General features: G+C 35.7%; 1 protein-coding gene across 1 annotated transcript; it reads left to right on the forward strand.

Moving 5' to 3' along the window:
- Positions 1-9,348: 9,348 nt before the first annotated feature.
- LOC120272175 (pentatricopeptide repeat-containing protein At3g51320-like) lies at positions 9,349-11,237 on the forward strand. Its single transcript, XM_039278939.1, has 2 exons — positions 9,349-10,429; positions 10,523-11,237. Exons 1-2 carry the CDS (start codon positions 9,349-9,351, stop codon positions 11,119-11,121), a joined length of 1,680 nt encoding a protein of 559 aa, XP_039134873.1. The 3' UTR covers positions 11,122-11,237.
- The last annotated feature ends 10,300 nt before the right edge of the window (positions 11,238-21,537 follow it).

Here is a 21,537-nt window from a genome sequence, read left to right on the forward strand (position 1 = left end):
TCACCTTTGCTCTAGATGGAGCAACTACAACCTCTCTCAAGCAGCTAAAACCACTCTGATTAATACTACTATTTTTTTTATCCCTATCTATACCCTTTCAGTATATCCCATTCCTGACTTCATTGTCTCTGAGATATCCAGAGTTGTGCGAAAATTTTTTTGGTGTAGAAGCGACGAATGGAAAGGGCATTCATAACTGAATTGGAACAACATCAGCGATAGTAAGAGTGGGGGGTATTGGTATTAGAAATCTTTCTCTTGCTAAATATTCTCTGATGGCTAAACACTTTTTTAATTTTCTTAACAATGGTGATTCTATTTGGGTGGACATTTTGCGGTTTAAATATGGTGATTTTTAATTTTTTTGGAGAAACAACCCCCTTCCAAGTGCTCTCGGTTTTTCGCTACCTCACGAGGATTGCTACTCGAATTAAGCCTAATTGTCGTATTAACTCCATTAATCCGGACGAGAACATCTTTTTATGGGACCCTTGGTGCTTTGAGATCCCCATTGCCCTCAAGCCTACCTTTCTTAATGTTGATACTGATATTGATTCTCTTGCTATTTCTGATTTCATCAGTGGTGATCGCTGGAATGAGCCTCAGTTATTTCATGTTTTTGGCTTGAACTTTAATTTTCATGATCTCTCCTCCAGTATTATTGATTCCAATTCCTGCAATCATTGGGTTTGGAACCCCTCCACTAAACAGCACAAGATTGCTGCCACTGTCTATAAGCATTTGAATCATTCTGATATTCTGTCTGAATCTTGGTCTGGTTGGCATGTCCTTTGGAAACTGTTTATTGCCCCTCGGGCTAAACATTTCCTTTGACTCTTATTTCATGGGCGCCTCTCTACTTCTAATTTCTTATTTCAATTGAGATTGGGCCCTGATAACCCTTGTATTTTGTGTGGCTTATTCCCGAAACAATCGAGCACCTTTTTGTCAATGCGGTCTTACTAAAGCAGGGTTTTGGAACTTCCCTCGCTTGAAGCTTAATGCTAGTATTTATTTCCCTAATGGGTTTCGTTTGAGGGCTCTGGCTCACTAATGGGAATTTCTCTATGCATTGCATCTCTGTCATTCTGACTGTCGCTTGGTTCATTTGGAAATCCATTTCGTGATGCCATATTTCGAGATACTCCTATTAACATTCCTGTCATTGTCTGTCGAGCTCTTTCCCATGTTCAGGAATACATCACTTGTCACCGTGGCCTTGCGGACAAAAAAACTCATCCCTGCATAACTTCACCATTCTTGTGCAGTGTTCTTGTTCTCTCATTCCAATCTCAATCCGGCTTCTTGATGAAGTTTTTGCGGGTTTTTTTCCTATCAAACTCTAATTATGTTGTGTCTCTTGCGAGTTGTCTGCACTTTGGTTCGATCTAATTTCGCTCGTTGATGAGATCTACGCCCTTCTCTGTTGCACTTGAGTCCGTCTCGGATAACTTCACGAACATCAAGCACATCTTCATCAATTCGAATGAAACTATCTCTATGCTCGAGACATCCCGATCTTGTCACCCGGTGGAGATTCAGCTCTCAGTTTACCCATATTCGATCTCTTCTCGCTGATTTAAATTTTCCTAAAGTTCATTGTATTCCCTCTACTTGGATGATTCCCTGATCACTCTTGCCGCCCTATGGAGCCAACTCCTCTAACCTTAACTTGTTTCTTTTTTTGGTCGCGACCTCCCTCGTTGGGTTATGAAATCGTTCATCGATTACGGTTTTTAAATTTTAATGTTTGTCTTGTTTTTTTATCGGTTCTTCTCCTTGTATTTTTTTGTTTTACTTTACTTCTATTCAATAAAAACAGCCCCACGAGGTTCTTTTTTTCAAAAAGAAGTAAATGAGAAGACAGTTTTGGAACCCAAACCAAGACACAGCACTAGCAAGATTTATAAACTATTACAGGTCACCAGACAAAACACTAACACACCATTGGTTAACACACAATCTCTTCTCCCATGGGTCACATTATAACCTTAACGTGTGCCAGCATTGGCCATACACTGAAACCAAAAAGATTGACCAAATAAAATATTCATTTCTCTCAAAACACTTCAACTGCTTCAACTACCATACTACAGGACACCATGCTCTTCTTCTCATCTCCTGCAGACCTCGCCATTCTAGACCAGAGCATTACCATCCCTGCAACCATACTGCCCATCCTTCTCCTCTCCATTACTCAAACCATGCCACAACTACAGCGCAGCCATACTGTGATTGGCATGTATGCCCATGCTTGATGTCAGCTTGCCATCTTCAATCATCTTTTCAACATGAATATCATTTCATTGAGATAATTCATCATGTCTTCATCTCCCCTAGACTTAGCGTGAGATCCTACTGGCTTTCTGACAAGGGCTTCTTCTCTGCTAATCCTTGGAGTCCTCAGGCTCAACAGCAAGATGTATCATCACAGACTCTTGTTTAGACTGCACAATAGGAGGCTTCTTCAACTGCTCATACTTTGAGAGGGCTTTTTGGAGCTCGTCGTTCACATTCAAGGCTTTGAAAAGCACAATCTCATCATCACTAGTTACTTGTATAATTCTTTGCATCGTGAGTTAGGTTTGGTGGCATTGTTGGACAAGTGTTGTTGTCAAATCATCCTACTATCAGAATGAGATACCAGTTATTGAAATAAATTTTTAATGTAAAACTGAACCATATTAGAAGTTTCTTTGAGAAATTTGTTGTCAAGTATAATATCAAAATTAACAAGCGAAGCAAATATAGCTACAAACCATTAAAAATTATCTATCTAAACAAAGACCGTGACGGTAGATGTTAATTTTATCTATGATAAACTCTATTAGATCACATTTAATAAAGAGAAGACATGCATGTGATGCTCGCAAACCAGTTACAACTCCAATAGGAGTGAAGTACATAGTTTGATGAGGTTTTAGCCTTCGAATGTAAAGAAAACAATGGTGTTTGATGAAATGCCCAGTGAAATCAAAGATGTTTGTGAAAATGTCTAAGTGTATGCTTTCTGGGTTTCTCTAGTCAATGCACACAGAAAGAGAGAAGACTTTGAAATTTGCTTGACCAACCAACCAGCATCCTCTACTTACTAATATTATATATCAAAAAGTATTACAGATAGGGCAACATAAACACAAGCAACCATTGGTTAGAGCCACTCCCAATAGCCTCATTGGTCACATTTTTTCTTAAGCTACTCCAGCATTGGCTGGCACTAACTACTAGAGATTGAGTCACATATAAAAACCATTTCTCTCAAAATACATCAAAACAGCCAACTTAACTAACTTACGTAGACTCTAACCAAACAACCAACTTAGCAGGCCACACCATCCTGGCTTGGTATAGTGCCATGCTTGTACATCACAGTCTTCCACTTCCACCATTCCATCTCTTACAGTGTTATGCATTCAAACCTTCATACCATACTTTGAGCTTACAGACTTTGCATCCCCATGCCTCCAACTAGCTACCCATCTTTAATCACATCCTCAATACCCCCTCTTGATTGAAGTGTGTGCATTCCAATCAAGCTCCTCGTGACCACATGCTTCTCAGGCAGGAGTGGTTTTATGAACATGTCTGCTAGTTGCTTGTTGGTGGAACAATGGTGTAGAGAAACAACATCATCTGAAACCAGGCCCCTGATGAAATGATAACACATGTCAATGCGCTTGGTTCTTCCATGGTGTGCGGGGTTCTTTGCCACAACAATTGCAGATTGATTATCACAACAAAGTTGAGTGGCATTGCTGATTACATGCCCACAGTCTTGTAGAATTCTCCTGAACCAGACCACTTGGCAAGCAGCAGACGTTACTGCGATGTACTTTGCCTCTGTTGTTGACAAAGCAACTATCTCCTACTTTTGTGATCTCCATGACACTGCACTTAAACCTGGACGAAGTAACATCCCGGATGTGCTCTTTGGATTAGACAAAGAACCCCCAATCACTGTCTGAGAATGCTTCCAACTCTCCTTCATCACCCCTAGAAAACCATATCCCAAGTTCTTTTGTTCCAGTTAGGTATCTTACCACTCGTTTTCCTACAGAGAAATGCTCAATACTCAAACAATTCATGTATCTTGATAGGTAACTCACTGAGTAACAAATGTCAGGTCGAGTGTGGGTGAGGTATAGGAGCTTCCCAATTAGACTTATGTACTTCCTTGAATCATTAAACTTAACCTCTGGGTTCCCTTGTGATCTGACATTCACTCCCATTGGAGTTATAACTGGTTTGTAATTCTTCATGTTTAGCTGTTGTAATAGATTCTTGATGTAGTTCTTCTGTTTAATGAAAATACCATCTGGTTCTTGCTTGACTTCAAGTCCTAGGAAGTAGTTTAATTCTCCCAAATCTGATATTTCAAATGTCTTCTTCATCTCTGATTTGAATTGATCAATGAGAGCATCTGATGATCTTGTATACCACATATAAGCTTAGTAGTAAACTTTCTCCATTTGTATACTATTTCCTGTAGAGTGCATGCTCACATTCACTCCATATGAATCCTGCTCTCTAAAATGCTAATCAATTCTACTATACCATTCACGGGGGGCTTGTTTCAAACCATAGAGGGCTTTCTTCATCCTGTAGACTAGGTATTCACTTCCCTCAACTGTATACCCTTCAGGTTGCACTACAAACACTTCCTCTTGAATGTCTCCATTCAAGAACACAAATTTAACATCAAAATAAAACACTAGCCAACCTACATGAGCTGCCAATGCTAACACTAGTCTTACTATTTCTAATCGAGCAACTGGTGAAAAAACTTCTTCATAGTCTACCCCATACTGCTACGAGTACCCTTTGGCCACCAACCTGGCCTTTAACTTCACAATTTGGCCTTGAGCATTGACTTTTGACTTATATATCCACTTCAGACCCACAACATGCTTTCTAACAGTAATTTAACAGCTCCTAGGTGTTATTCTTTCAATTGAAGCTATTTCTTCATTCATTGACTCATTCCACTCCTTGTGCTTCTTTGCTTCTTCAAATTTAGTTGGATCACCAACACATAATGCAAACGTACAAGTGTTGTAGATATCTATCAATGATTAGGTTTTCTTTGTTGGTGACTCATCCGTCTGAGCAGCTTGATCATTTTGTCTCTGTACAGGAGTATCTTTACTTGTACTAACTGCACTTCCCTTTGCTGCATCAGTAACTCCAATTCTAGAATTGTCTTCCACTGCACCAACAGATCCTTCTACTGATTCTTTAATTGTGATCTCAGGTTCTCCTTGATGATTTGCTCCCCAATTCCATCGAGACCCCTCAAGAAACACTACATCCATACTCACAACAACCTTGCAAGTGATGGGATTATATAGTTTATAAGCTTTGGTCTCCGAACAATACCCAACAAACACACACCTCTTAGACTTATCACTAAGCTTTTGGTGTCTGTGTGATGGAATTAAAGCAAATGAGATTGACCCAAACACTCTGAGATAACCTACAATGGGTTTAACTCCATGCCAGGATTTATATGGGGTCTTGTTGTGCAGTGCTTGTGTTGGAGATCGATTAATGAGGTGCACTGTAGTGGACACAGCTTCTGCCCAAAACTTTACAAGTAATTCTCTACTCTTGAGCAGTCCCCTGGCCATCTCTACCACTGTTCTATTCTTTTGCTCCACCACCCTATTCTGCTGAGGGGAGTAAGGGGCTATAAATTCTCTTTTGATCCCCAACTTATCATAGTACCCTTGGAACTCATTTGAAGAGAATTCTCCTCCTCTATCACTTCTTACTACTTTGAGCTTCATGCCCGTCTATCTTTTCCATGAGTTTATGGAAACTTCTGAACTTTTCAAAAGCCTCTAACTTGTTTTTGATGAAAAACACCCAGCACCACATGCTAAAATCATCAACAAACAAGTAAAAATACCTATTTTCACCCATTGTATAGGTTGGAGACAAGAGCTTGCTCTTGGTGATACACCGCTAGGAAATGCTTTCTTTGCTTGCTTTGTCATTACACAATCCTCACATTGTAACTTCTGCTTGAGTTCAGGCATCCCTCTCACCATTCTTCTCTGAGCTAGAGACATTAAGCTCTTATAATTCAGGTGGATGAACCGCAAGTGCCATAGCTCATCTGGTGTTTGACTCCTCACAACAATTGAAAGACTCTCAACCTTCACAATATTCCAATGGAAACATATTGTTCCTAGACCTTGTGATGGAGATAATTAACTTGATTTTTCTCTTGACTATCACTGATAACGCATTTGTCATTAGCAAACACCATTGAGTACCCCTTGGTGAGCAGTTGGTCCACACTTTGGAGATTATGTGCAAGCCCTTATATATGGAACTCCATGTAGCATCTTCTATGCTCCTGACTGAGTGTTGACTGTCATTGTCCCTACACCATGGACCTTCATTTCCTTGTCATCCCCAAGTCTCACAGAGACTTTTAATGACTCATCAAGGCTACTGAACAACAACCTATCTCCTATCATGTGGTTAGAGCACCCTGAGTCAATCAACCAGACCAAGTATGATTGAACTTCAGTGAAGCTGCTTGCCATGAATAGATTACCAGCATCACCTTCTTTAGCTACAAGGCTAGCTCCTTTCTCTAGTTGCTTCTCCCTTGCTCTACACTCAGCTTTCACATGCCCGAACCTCTTGCAATGAAAACACTTTTTGTGGCTCTTGTTTTCAAAGCCTCTTCCACTGCTCCCTCGAGCTCTTTCTCCCTTGATCTCCCATGACCTTTGTTGTCACCCTAAGAGCCTCCTGGACTTCCTTCTTTGCTTTGATTGGTGCTTGTGGATACACCCTTAACATGGAGAGCTTTCTTGCCAGTCTTTGTAGCGATGCGATTCACCCTCACTTCATAAGCCTGTAGAGTCCCAAAGAGATCATTTAGAGAGAGCTTTGATATCTCTTTTGACTCCTCAATAGCCACAGCTACCAAACTTTGAAGCCAAGCTTCGAAGAACCTTGGACATGACTTCCGACTCCACAAGCTTGTGACTAAGTGCTTTTACTTGATTTACAATAACAATAACTCGAGAGATGTACACCTGGACACCTTCATCATCACCCATTTGTAACGTCTCAAAGCTTTTCCATAGAGCTTGTATCCTCACTGACAAAACCTTGGACGTTCCCTGACATTGTTTCCTCAATATCTCCCAGGCTTCATGAGCTGACTTGGCTTTTGCTCTGCGATCTAGATTTGGACCCTCCACCTCTTGCTAGATCAGGCAAAGTGCCTTTACATCCCGTTTCTTGTTCTCCTTCTCCAATGCTTCATCCTTAGACTCAGCTACCTATTTTCCACCAAGTCCCACAACTCCTGGGACCTAAAAACAGTTTTCATCCGCAAGCTCCACCTGCCATACTCTTACCTTGTGAACATAGGGACTGACGGCTGAGAAAGGGACACCGGAGTGCTAGGCACTGTCGAACTACTACTAGTTGCCATCTTGAGCTCTAATACTAGTTTGATGAGGTTTTAGCCTTTGAATATAAAGAAAACAATGATGTTTGATGAAATGCCCAGTGAAATCAAAGGTGTTTGTGAAATTGTCTAAATGTATGCTTTTTGGGTTTCTTTGGTCAATGCACACAAAAAGAGAGAAGAATTTGAAATTTGCTTGACTAACCAACCAGCATCCTCCACAAACTAATATTATATATCAAAAAGTATTACAGATAGGGTAAACACAAGCAACCATTGGTTTCAGCCGTGAAAGAAAAGAAAATAGATAAAATATACTTACTCTAGCAAAAGAAAAACTCAACAGTGTTTATTTTATTTTATTTCTTGTTTTGAGTTCCAGTTAGGCTTCTTGTTTATTGGTAGTCATAATCAGAATAGTCGCTAAATCTATTTTATGTTGCAAATATTGTTTATGTTATTGTTTATTTTTTCTTAAAAAATATGGATAAACCAATGCATTGAATAAAAACCAGTTCATTACTAGTCAGTTTTTTTCCTCAAAGAAAAAAAATGTATAAAGCAGTTCATGTAAACAAAATTAATATATTAATAGCTTTATTTACAAACAAATGCCACTATGTTAGCATCGTTTTTGTGAACTTTAGCTGCATTTTATATTTTAAAAAATAATTAATTTAGCAGCATTTTTTAAAAATTATTTTTAAAAAATAAATTTAAAAAAATTTATTAAAAAATAAGGCTAATTTTTTAACTTGATTTTTTTTAAAAAGTAAATCAACTATTCTTTTTTTATTATTTATTTATTTATTTATTTTTGTTTTTATTTTTTAATTAAATTTTCTTTTCTCTTCTTTCCTAGTTCCTCCTCCTAGTTTCTTATTCTTCTTTTGCATTTTTCTTCTAGTTTATTGAATTTTTTTAAGAAAAAATAAACAATAATATAAACTTATTATTAGTATTGATATAATTTTATAAATTATTAATAGATTCGTTTATTATTATTTTATAATAAAGTGGTGTAAATGCAATGAACAATGATTAATTTATATGTGTCTCCCCTCTTTAGTAGATTATAGACCCTTATAGATAAACCTATAATCCATGGTTTTACATTATTTTTAAACTACAAGCAAGTTACTCATATAAAAATATAAATAAAATAAAAAATTATTGAAAATAATAATAAAATAATCCATTTACAATTTATAAAATAATATCAATAATAGTTAATTTAATATTTATATCTATCTATATATATATATATATATGTTCACGCTGGTGCATACCAACAAAATTATGGTATAAGGTGGTAGCCAAATTTTTTTAAAAAAATGCATGAAATAACCCTACTTTTCAAATAATGCTTGCTATTTTATTTTTTATAATAATATATTATTATTATTTTAAAAATAAATGATTTGTAAAAGATAATAAATTTTAAAGAAATAATATTTTTAAAAAATTCTTTAAAAACCCCACAAATAAATTATTTTAATAATTATAAAAAATAAAAAGTCAAAATATAAAAACCACTATTTTTTAATTTTAAAAATACCTAGTGCTGACTAAGCCATGATTTGATGGCTCTAATACTACTTTAGTAAATTTTAAATTTTTAATCAAACTTTTGAGCTATCGCATGGTAACTAATTGCGATACCACTCATCTGAATTATCTCTAATTACTTACTTATATATAATTAATTAATCATTTATTTTATAAATAACACTGATTTATCTTATTACTTGGAAAAAAAATCAATATATCCCGATATAACTTATTTATTTATTTAATTATTTAAAGAAACACACAAGTGAGTGCCACTTCACTTGTTCAAGTAACTCCGCCCTCCCTCCCCCTTCCCTCATCATCCGTTCCATGAACAATAAAACCGCAAACAATAATTTTAGATGGATTCAATCATCTCAATTCCAAGTAGAAGACAAGTATCAAAGCCAAGCACTACTTCCTCCTCGCCGGAGCTCCTCCCTGAACGCCCCCCTTACCTCGACCACCCTTCCCTTCTCCCTCTCCGCCTCTCCTCCTCCTTCCACCATCTCCTCCAATGCCAAGCTCACCTCACCACCTCCTCCCTGGTCCGCCACCCCTTCGCCGCCTCCCTCCTCCTCAAGCTCTCCTGCTCCCTTGCCCCTCTCCCTCACACTCTCCTTCTCTTCTCCCACCTCCCCTCCACTCCCTACCTCTTGTCTTTCAACACTCTCCTCAAATCTCTCTCCCTCTCCCCTTCCCCTCATGTCGCCGTCTCCTTCTTCTCCTCCATGCTTCGCTCCGGCCTCATCCCCAACATCTTCACCTTCCTCCCTCTCGCTGTCTCCTGCGCGCGCTCCGCTTCCCAGACCGACGCTGAGGTCGTCCACGCCCAGGCCATCAGACGCGGCGCTGATTCCGTCGTCTTTTGCAATTCCTTGATCCATGCCTACGCTGCCTGTGGCCTTGTTGGCTATGCCCGGGCTATGTTTGATGAAATGCCTCTGCGAGACTTGGTTTCTTGGAACTCTTTGGTTGATGGATATGTTAAAGTCGGGGACTTGAGGAGTGCGCGTTGCTTGTTTGATAAAATGCCTGAAAGAAATGTGGTCTCTTGGAATATCATGATTAGTGGTTGTCTTAAATGCCAGTGCCCGGAGTCCGGTCTCGAGCTTTTTAGGGAGATGGAAAGGGCTGGAGTCTTATCTGATGTGAAGACGATAGTCAGCATTGCCACAGCGTGTGGGAGACTTGGTTTGATCAGATATGGGAGGTCCGTGCATGGTTATTTTGTACGGAGTTTTCGGGAGAAGAACAACTTGATATTTGAGACGGCATTGGTTGACATGTATAGTAAGTGTAAACGGGTGGATGTCGCGAGGAAAGTTTTTGATCGGATTGTGGAGAAGAACTTAGTTTCTTGGAATAAGATGATCTTGGGGCATTGTATTCATGCTTGTGCTCAGGATGGTCTTGCATTGTTTGATGAAATGGTTCAAATAGGTTGGTTTTGTTTTAGCTGATGTGTGACTTTTGTTGTGAGATGATTTGAATGAGCTGGTTCTAAGTGTGTTTCTTGTGATTTTTTATCTTCAGGTGAAGAAGATTCAGAAGTAAAACCTGATGAAACTACATTTGTTGGGATTTTATTGGGTTGTTCCCGTGCTGGGCTGTTGGATGAAGGAAGGAGATATTTCGACAAGATGACAAGCATACATGGTCTCAAACCCACATTTGCTCATTATTGGTGCATGGCGAATCTATATGGGGGTCTAGGTATGGTTCAAGAAGCGGAAGAGGTGTTGATGAGCATGCCGGAGGACACCGAGTCACTGGTGTGGAGTACTTTGCTTGGTTCATGTCGTTTTCATGGAGACATAGAATTAGGTGAGCAGATAGGCAAGAGGCTGATTGAGCTCGAACCCTACAACAGCTCTCGCTATGCGTTATTATTGAACATATACATTGTAGCTGAAAGATGGGAAGACTTTGAGAAGGTGAAGGAGATGATGAAACAAAGAGCAGTGAAGACAATGCCTGGTCATAGCTTGTTCGATCTAAAAGAAATAGTTCACAGTTTCAAGGCTGGGGATCGATCCCAACCAGAGATGAAAGATATCTATTCAATGATGGATGAGATCGCCGCAAAGCTCAAATTAAGAGCACATTCTCATCATCACCAGCTGCCTATATAATTCTCTGTATTGTATTGTGAACCGACTTTGGTGGCATTGTTGGCCAGGTGTTGGTGTCAGGTCATCCTGCCATCAGATTGAGAAGTCAGTTACAGAAATAAATTTTTTATGTAAAACTGAACCATATTAGAAGTTTCTTTGAGAAATTTGTTGTTAATTATAATATCAAAATTAACAAGCAAAGCAAATACAGCTACAAACCATAAAAAATTATCTATGAAAACCAAGACGGTGATGGTAGTCGTAGATTTCATCTTTGATCGATGGATATGCACAAAGCAGGAATGCTGCAGAGGCAATGATGTTGTTCAGGAAGATGTTGCCGTAAGGCGTTCACGGCAATGGCTGTACTGCATGCTTGCGGCGAACTAGGAAATGCTGATGAAGGGAGGTCAGTCACGAATTGTTTTATCACAATGTACTGCAAGTGTGAGAGACTGGACATTGCTGCTGAGATCTTTGAGACGTTGCCAGAAAAGACTCTCGTTTCTTGGAATGCTATGATTTCTGGCTATATGCAGAATGGGCAAGCAGAAGATGCTCTCCGTCTCTTCTGCAGGATGTGCAGCAGCAAGAATGTTCAGCCAGATTCATTCACATCGCTGATGTATCAATGCTTCTCCAAGCGAAATGGATGCATGGGCATGCAATAAGGTTGCGTCTGGATCAAAACATATTTGTCATGACTGCCCTTGTAGATATGTATGCTAAATGTGGGGGATTAAGCATAGTTCAAAAGCTCTTTGATGGCATGGATGAGAGCCATGTGACAACATGTAGTGCAATGGCAGATGGGTATAGAAGCCATGGGTTTGGAAGAGATGTTACTGAGCTGTTCGAAGAGATGTGAAAAGGACCCGTAAAGCTGGATGATGTAACATTCCTGTGTTCTTTTGGTTTGCAGCCATTCAGGTTTGGTTGATGGGGGAAAAAGATATTTTGAGAGCATGAAACTAGATTACGGATTGGAGCCTGCAGTTGCTCACTATGGGACTTTGGTCGATCTTCTTGGCTGTGCTGGGAGGCTCAATGAGGCTTGGAAGTTCATTGAGAAGATGCTGATTAAACCGAGCATTAGTGTTTATGGTGCGATGCTTGGTGCCTGCAAGATTCACAAGAATGTAGAGTTAGGAGAAAAGGCAGCACGGAGATTGTTTGAGCTTGAGCCTGAAGAAGGTGGTTACCATGTTTTACTGTCGACATCTACGTAACAAATTCCATCTGGAAGGAAGTATTTTTTTTATTTTTATTTTTTTGCCTGGAAAGAGCTCTAGGAGCTAGAAAAACAGAAAAAACAACACAAAAACAAAAGCAAACAGCCCCAAGCTAGGCACTAATACTCAGGTCACTACAACAAGCTTGGATTTTGAGAGGATCTTTTCACCAACAAGCTTAGAGGTAGGCTGAAATTTTTACAGAAATTCTGAGATTTTCTTGCCTTGTTTTAATTGTTTTGATGGTGCTAAAGCATGTATTTATATCTCTTGTGTTGAGCATGTGAATCCATGAATTCTTTATGGATCTCTTTATCATGGTTAAACCTTGGTTGATTTCGTGATAACACTTTATTTCACTTGAGTGTTTATACTTGGTTGTTGAGTAATTTTATAGCCTTATAATACCTTTTATTGAGATGATTAGATGCTAATTATGTTTAGTTTGAAATTGAAATTTTTATGTTGCCTGTGAGATTACTCTTGAGTATTCTACATGTTATACCTTGTTGCATGAATCATGTGCTGGTCAAAATTTTAATTTGGTTTATAATTGTTGTTAACTATGAGTATTTATTTGAGCTTGTCTTTCATGTCATGGAGTGTTTTTGTCATTTTGAATTATATTGTGTAGCATGCCTTTGTAATTTTAAGTTTAAACTCTATGTGTGCATGTTGCAACATTGAGAAAGATGGAACCTGCAACCTTATTTTGTTATGATTTTATTTATCTCTCATGATTTTGCAAGCATGCATAGCAACCTGAAAGCATGTTTGATTTTGTTCACCTTGTATTCTTGTGTATCCTTGCAAGCATGCAACTACCAAAGGATGCCTATAGTTCAATTATGATATTTGTGTATGCACCTTGTAAGTCTGGACATGTAGACTAGCATTCATGTTTTAAATCATTTGGATATAGGTTTACATGTTTGTAAGCTTGATATTGTGAGTATGCAGCCATGAAATAATTTAGTTGATATTTGTTAACACACATGGTCATGCATTATGATTTGTTGTATATATATATAAATATATGTGTATGTGTGTGTGTATGCATGCATTACATGATTTAGAAATTCCTTTTCATTGAAAATTCGTCCATATCATGTGTCCATGTTAATGTTTAGTTTATTTTTTAGTATTGCTTAAATGCTTGTGGTGCATGTTAGAAGTATAGATTTATATATTCAGAATCACGGGTTAGTATTGATTTTAATCTTGGAAAGCTAATTGTGCTGGTGTTATGTTTAAAGCTTTCATGGAGAATTTTATTTGCTTAGCTAAATTTTTGTGAAAAACTTTAATTGCTAGCTATGAATTCTTTTATTTGTTGAATTAGCTCGGGCTATAGTTGTAATTTAGGCCCGGCCCAAGTTTTGTAACCTAAATTAGATTATTCTGCTTGGGTAGATCCGTAGCGAGCTGTAGTTCGCAGGACTTGGTGAACCCAACTCTGTAGCTCGGAGCCATGTAGACTCTCACACCCGCAAATTCCATATTTCTGACAATTATTATGTATTTAAGTTATTTAATTATTTTTGTAAATTTATTTATGTATTTAATTATTTAATTGCATTAGTTATTTGGTATTTTCTGTCTGTATTTTGTATTTCCGTGGTTTTTAGTACATCTCCATTCTTGGCTCGCCCAGCTAGGAGGAGTAAGTCTTAGCCATGTGCACATGTTTTCTGTAGTAGTGCTACCCCCGACTGCGGTCGAAGATCCGGCTACGGCTGTTGATATTCTGTTTTGTTCTGTTCCGACTTCACAGTCGAAGATCCAGCCTCGTGCTGTTGATTTCTATTATTAGCCAGGGAGATGTACACGACTGTTTTCTGTGTGTTTTTCGTATTTCTGGTTATTTTTTGTATTCTAGGCGATTATTATATTTCTTTGTAAATTATTATGATTATTCTGCATTTATTATGATTATTATACTGGGCCCTTGTGGCTCATACACTCTGTGAATTCCCTTTTTCGCAGGAGAAGATTAGGTTTAGGATCGGGGTGTATCTTGGAGTCATATTTCCTTTTCCGATATCATCCTTGTAGTAATCCTCTTTGTGTGAGTAAGATTGGTATTCTATTGACATATTCTGAGTCCCTAGACTGTTTGTATGACTCTGTATTCTGTAGGGTTGCTAAAGCCCATACTTGTATTATTTTAGTCTTCATTATCCTATTTGTGCTTGTATATTATTGTTCATATTCTGCTTCTTAGGGATGACTCTGACCAGGTCAAATCTGAGGCCTTGCACCCAGTGGGGCCCAGTCCCATTGGATGCGGCCGATCTGTCTACGGGCCCGGTGGTGGGGCTGGGACGTGACACTCTTAGCAATTGATTCGCCACACAATTGAGGTCCAGGGGAATGCACTCAATCCGCACGTGTGGAAAGAAGTTGCCAGAGTGAGAACTATGATGGAGAAGGCAGGTCTGCGAAAGACTCCTGGTTGTAGTTTCATAGAATTAAGGAATGAAGTACATTATCTAACCAAGTTCTTAGTCCTTTTCAAAATTATAACAAATTTAATTAAAAAAATCAACAAGAACAATACAATTTCATAAATCTAATCCATATTCAGAACACAATGCAGGATATACAAATTATTGAAAAAAAAAATTATACATTTTTACAATGAAACATAGAAATTAACAAAAATTCATCACCAAAATTCCAAATTTCAACAATAAAACACCAATAAATAGCAAATCAGATTTCCAGGATAACAGAAAAATAGTAATTCAAGGAATCAAGAAGAAAATTTAGCTGAAAAAGAGTACCTTTTAGCTATTGGGAGTTTCGTTCCCCGAACTTTGACATTATTTAGCATTTATTTATATAAGAGATATTTAATAGGTTGTCAGCCGTTGGATCTTGGTCTTGAGAATATCAACCGTTGGAATGTTTGAGAATGATCTTTAAGTACCTACTAAACTCCAGTGCCCAAGGTTTTGTAACTTTTTTTTTCAAAATTAAATTTATAATTATTTAATTTAAATAGTTTAATTTTGCATTTTCTTTAAATAATCCTTTTGTTTTATTAAAAATAAAATTTTAGGAAGTTTTGCATATTTACCTTTATCAAAGTTCATAACTTCATTACCCAAAAAAATTATATTCTCATATATAGTAATTCAAAAACATAGAGAAACAATACGTATATTGGTGTTTTATAAGAATAAAAATAAACATGATTTCTATTATAATACATACAAATTTCATTAAAATTATAAATTACACAAATGTGATTACACATTTGATGAGGGCGTATTGAGGTGCAAGACTGTGTCTTTTTGAACAAAAGGGATATGGACTAACAAGGGTATTCTGGTAATTTTTCAAGCGGTGGAGTTTTGGTTCTTAAGGGTCTTAATTGAAGAAAAATTGGTCAACAAGCACAAGTCACTAGCTTTGCTTGTAAGTCATACCAAAATTTGGCCAAATTCCATCGTTTAGACCTCGAAAACCCTAATTTTGTCTTTTTTGTAATAATTGATTTCGTTATATCTTAGGATAGAAATCTCTGATTTGTTTGCCGTTTGTAGCAATAGCGTTTATTTTGTTAAAATTTTTATTTCTTGTTGATATTTGAAAATTTACCATTTTTGGTATATTTTCAAATTATCACCTTTCTTAGTGTTATTTTCATTCGCCTATTTATTGTAAGTCTACGGGAAAGAGAAAAACAATTTGGTGATCATCATTTTCTTGAGTAATAAAATTTTACTCTTACCAATGCTGGTTGCAAATATAAATATAATATACAGCACTTGGTCACTTGCAAGGGATCTTTCTTCATTCCTTAATCATTTTTTTAATTTATTATTATTATTATTTTTACTCACATTTCCATTTACAACAAATGGCTGGTCCCTCCATATAATTAATGTTGGGCTGCATTTTTTCTTCAAACAAAGGGCTTTTAATGCACGTGAGTATACATGCATGCCATTCCATTGCATGTTTCTCATCTTCTCTCCCAACATAGGCTTTTTTTTTTTAATATTGCTTTTTTTAATTAATTACTAGAATAGGCATTTTTAGAATTATTTACGTATTTTTTTATTTTTAATATTAAATTTTAAATTTTTAATAGCTGTGGGTTCCACTGGTTTTTAATATTAAAATTTTATTTTTTTAAAAAATCAGGTCCCACTAGTTTTTAATATTAAAATTTATTTTTTTAAAAGTCGAGATGGGTCCTACTAGTTTTTTTAAAAATTAAAAAAGCAATTTTTATCTTAAAAGCACTTGTCGTTTCATAAAAATTTTTCTGACAAGAGTTTTATTCAAAACTCTACTTTTACGGTTTATATAGGCTCCACCCTAACGAATGGATGGTTAGGATCGATTTGATCGAAATGACTCTTTGTGAATGGGGTGAGTGCTTAGTTTCTTCTCAATAATTCGAATCGTCAACCCTTCCCCAAACCCAGTAATACTCGTAAAAGTAGGAGTGAGAATAAAAGCGGTTGTAAAAATTTTTATGAAACGATAAGGTGCTGATAAATCGTTTTTTAATTTAAGCTAGTAGAAACCCATCTCGATTTTTAAAAATAAATTTTCAATATGAAAAAAATAGTGGGACCTGCCCATTTTTCTAAAAAATGAAATTTTTAATATTAAAAAGCAGGTGGAACTACATGTATGAAAAATTTTAAAAATTTAATATTAAAAAAATAAAAATACCTAATTTGGTAAATAATTCTAAAAATGCCTATTCTAGTAATTAATTAAAAAAACAATATTTAAAAAAAAGACCCCAACATACTTCATCACTTTAATATATTTATATATATATATATATATGAAATGCTTCAAAGTTCACATAAGATCCATTTTTATAACAGTGCCCAGCAAACATCATTCACTGAAAATATAAAACTATTTACATTGGGAATCCACACTTCAACCTTCTTGGTCTCTTTGAGAGCAAAGAACATCGCTTACCTTATTATGGAGCATACCGGTGATGTTTGAAACCCATTTCTGGAAAGCTTGCCTGAATATCACTCACTCACCTTTCTTCCAAAACAATTCATCATGTTCATTTATTTTATTATATATATATAACAAAGTGGATACACTAGCTCTCGTGATAATTTCGTGATGCTGCTTTCCAAATAATATTGCACTCTCAATCCATGAAATATCAAGCTTTGGACTGCATGGGACAATCCAAAGGAGGGTTAGCATGGTTCGTAATTAGACACAATTTTGTAAACAGATCTTGATGTTTTTGATGATATGATATTTCAGAATTTTGGCTTTTGCACCGATCTTGGAATTCACCAACACTTCAGCGTCTCGATCCTACCGCCAAGAAGCTTGTCCAGCACCTGGCTCCAAGTAGTGATTTTGATAACCGACTTGTACTTGATGAGGAGGTCGCTACCAATTAAGCCCTTGCTCACCGTCAAGCTCCTCTTGATATGCACCGTGAGATCATCGACGGTGTAGATCCCGACGTCCTTGATTTTCTTGACATCTTCGGTCTTGATACCTTGAATGATCAACTTGTCAATGGCTTAGAAGCAGTCATCCTCATCATCGACCTCTTCCTTATCTATGAGTTGAAGCTAACCTTGTTCCTCGTACGTGAAATCAATCATTGATGCTTCTCTCTGATCAGTGTTTCAGATGGAACTTTAATTAATGGTGTGCAGCGAGCGCATTGCGTAGCTCTATAAATGAAGTCCATCATCATCACACGAAGACGGTGTTGAGAAGCTGAGAACCAAAGCATTTATCATTGCCAGGCCTTGCTGGAGACATCTTCAGTGACTTTAAGCATTTGTGCTTTGATGAATGGTATTCTCTCTGGTACTAGTATCAGTGACTATCTTGTTTTCAATATTACGATCATAGACATAGGCAGACCCTTCACTAATTGTATGCGAGTGAGCAACCCCAGAGGAATCTAATATAGTTGAAGAAGAGAATTTTGATGCTCAACTTTCATTACTTTTCAAGAATGACTCCACTTATACATGAATGGCTTTTATATTGTTACCGACCTTAGGGGGAAATTTCTCCATCACTTCCTTGACCTTCAAACCAAAAAAAAAAGGAAAAATGTAAGTTATTTATCTCAACTATGTGAATCAACTAAACCTCATACAACACTAACAGGTTGGTCGGCAAAAGAATACAAAGATGTGATAATTCTCAAGTCCCAATTAATACATAGCATGATAATAAAAAAATATATTATCATTGATAATGGTGACAAAATTGTCAAAGGTATTGCTCTTTAATTGGATCAACTAGTAGAAATAGATGAGAAAAACAAACTGCACTAAAGTTCTAGGATCAATTAAACTACAAAAAAATCCACAAAAATTATATTTGCATATAAAAACATGTAAAAGACAAAGAAGGTATCACATGAATCCTTGATAGAGGCTGTGTAAGGTGACTATTGGTGTCTGGCAAGCGAAAACACAAAAATGGAGATAATTGAACCTAGGCATCAAGCGACTTAATAACTTCCACTGATGCATTAGATTTTGCAGATTCCTCTGTAGCTACAATGGTAGCTTCCTTAGCCTTCTTCTCTGCTTTCTGCAGTACTGCATCATGAACTTCAGTCTTTCAGCCCAGATTTTTAACCTATAAATAAAGTGGGTGAAAATGAATACAACATAAACCAATAGAAAAGTGGTAAGGGATCAAATATAGATTAACAGGAAAGAAGCTTGGTGCTTACCTGGTATTATAATTTCACTACTTCCTAGTTCATAAGCTCATTAGTTTTTCTTAGGCTATCAATGATGCCTTTTGAAAATGCTGAAGAATATAACATAGAGGGCTAGGATGCGCTGAATATGGAGATGTTGGCCTTGAATTGGAAGCTTGAGTTAATGATGATGTAATAATAGGTTTCAGATCGTTGTTTGAAGAGACTCAATGAGCTAGTAAAAGATACATCTTTCAATTGTACTAGTGAAGGAGCTTGTGTGGCTCTAACTTGAGTAAAATAATGGTATAATTATCTACATATTCCCTCTACTATTTCTAACTTACCTTTTTAGTCCCTCAATTTAAATTGTAACTTCCCTCTGCTATGTTTAAGTGAGCCATGGCATTCCGTCTTTTTGATGATTTAAGGCTAGGTTTTGGGGTTTACAGGGACTAGCATGTCTAAATTAAAATTGTAAAGGGATCAAAAGGTTACATCACTACAAAAAATTGCCATATACTGACAAATCTCAATAGTAACAGTTAAATTCCGTTGCTATAGACTGGCTTTACTGACGATACTTTAAAACTGTCACTATATATAAGATATTTACTAACGGATTTTAATCTGTTGGTATAAGTAGACTTTTATCTATAGTAACAGTCAAATTTGTAGCTATAGATTATCTATACCAACAGAACATTCAATTTGTCAGAATAAATATGACATTTACTTACAAATATTGTTCCATTGGTATAACTACTACGCTATACTTATACTTATCTATAACAACGGTTAAATGTAGTAGCTATAAATTATTTATACCAATGAATAAGTGTTAGAATAGATCAGACATTCAGTGACGGAAATCATTCTGTTGGTAGAGCTATATGTTTTGAATTTTATTTAATTTTTATATTTATGTTTAGTAGAGCATGGCTTAATAATAATAATAATAATATTATTATCAGAATTAAATTTGAGATTTGTATTGAGAATAATAATTAAATTAAAAAATTAAACATTATAAAACAAATATAAAAAATAATGTCATGATAATTTACTCTATAAATTATAAGCACATTCGTAAAAATAACAATCTAATGAATATCGATTGGATATATAAATTAATAAATTAATTTACAAATTTATGAAAATTAATTAACTTATTATTTTATATAAATTAATTTGTTATATATATTTTTATTTGATTAATATAAATAATTATTGAAATAAATATTTAAAAGATTAGCATTCATTACTGCAACTACTAAAAAATATTTTATTTTTTGGTAAATAAATATTTGATTTTATTTATTTTTAAAATTACTTTTAACATTGGATTGTGATATTATATATATATATATATATATTGAAAAAACCCATGTTATTAAAGATAATGTTTATTATATAAATTAATGAAATTATAATTATTTCATATAAAAATATAAAATTAATTTTTATGTTAAATTAAATTGGTTTATTGGTAGTTGTTTAATATTTAAACTTAAATAATAAATATTTAATGAATAATTGTTTACTTGCTCTTGTATAATAACAAATAATGTTCATTATATAAATTAATGAAATTGTAAGTATTTCATACAAAAATAAAAAATTAATCTTTATGTTAAATTGAATAAGTTTATTGTTAATTTTATAATATTTAAATTTAAATAATTAATACTTAATGAATAAGAGAGCTTTATAAAACTTCAAACTTTATAAAATATAAATAATAAATATTTTTTCATAAATTTTAATAATATATCAAAAACAAAAGTTATTAAAACATCAACAAACCCATCTTCATTCCTTCTCATTGTTGCCCATCTTCATCCTTTCTCATTGTTGTCGGAGGATCGATGTTTTTTTTTCCCGCGGATGCTCCTCGAAACCCTAAACCTTCTCGCAGGTACTCCATCCACTTCTTTTTCCTTTTTTGAAGAATTTGTTTCAAACCCTAAATATATTCAGTTGTCTCTCTATTGTGCCCTAGACCTTGGTGGGGGAGAAGCGCACTAGAATTGGATGACAGGATCTCCTCCAGATACCTCCATAAAACCTGTCAGTTAATCCTTGATTTCTACTCAGAGGTAGGTCTTCCATCCGGTCTTCATCGTCTTATCAACCGTGCAACGAATCAGCCATCTATGATGGGCTTGATCTTGAGCGAGCTGATGGATTGAGCTGTGTTGTTGCGGCTTCTTCTTTATTCCCTTAACAAAATAAAAAAAAAATTCAAAGTAAACAAAGACAAAGCAAAGGCCTTCGAGCGGAAGATATTAACAACGATCAAATTATTAACAAAGAATTTATTTATTTAATATTATTTTATAAAAAGGCATTTTCAAAATCTGATCCTTAACATTCGAAATCAAGGGTTGAGATGTTTTCAAAATGGATTAAAATATTATTTTATAGAACAAAACTCAAAAAGGCACGAAATAAAAATAAAAATAATAAAAAATAGAAAATAGAAACTCATGAATTCCATGGATCCATTCTTTTTTT

This window comes from Dioscorea cayenensis, chromosome 11 (assembly GCF_009730915.1).
Source record: "Dioscorea cayenensis subsp. rotundata cultivar TDr96_F1 chromosome 11, TDr96_F1_v2_PseudoChromosome.rev07_lg8_w22 25.fasta, whole genome shotgun sequence".
NCBI classification, from domain to species: domain Eukaryota; kingdom Viridiplantae; phylum Streptophyta; class Magnoliopsida; order Dioscoreales; family Dioscoreaceae; genus Dioscorea; species Dioscorea cayenensis.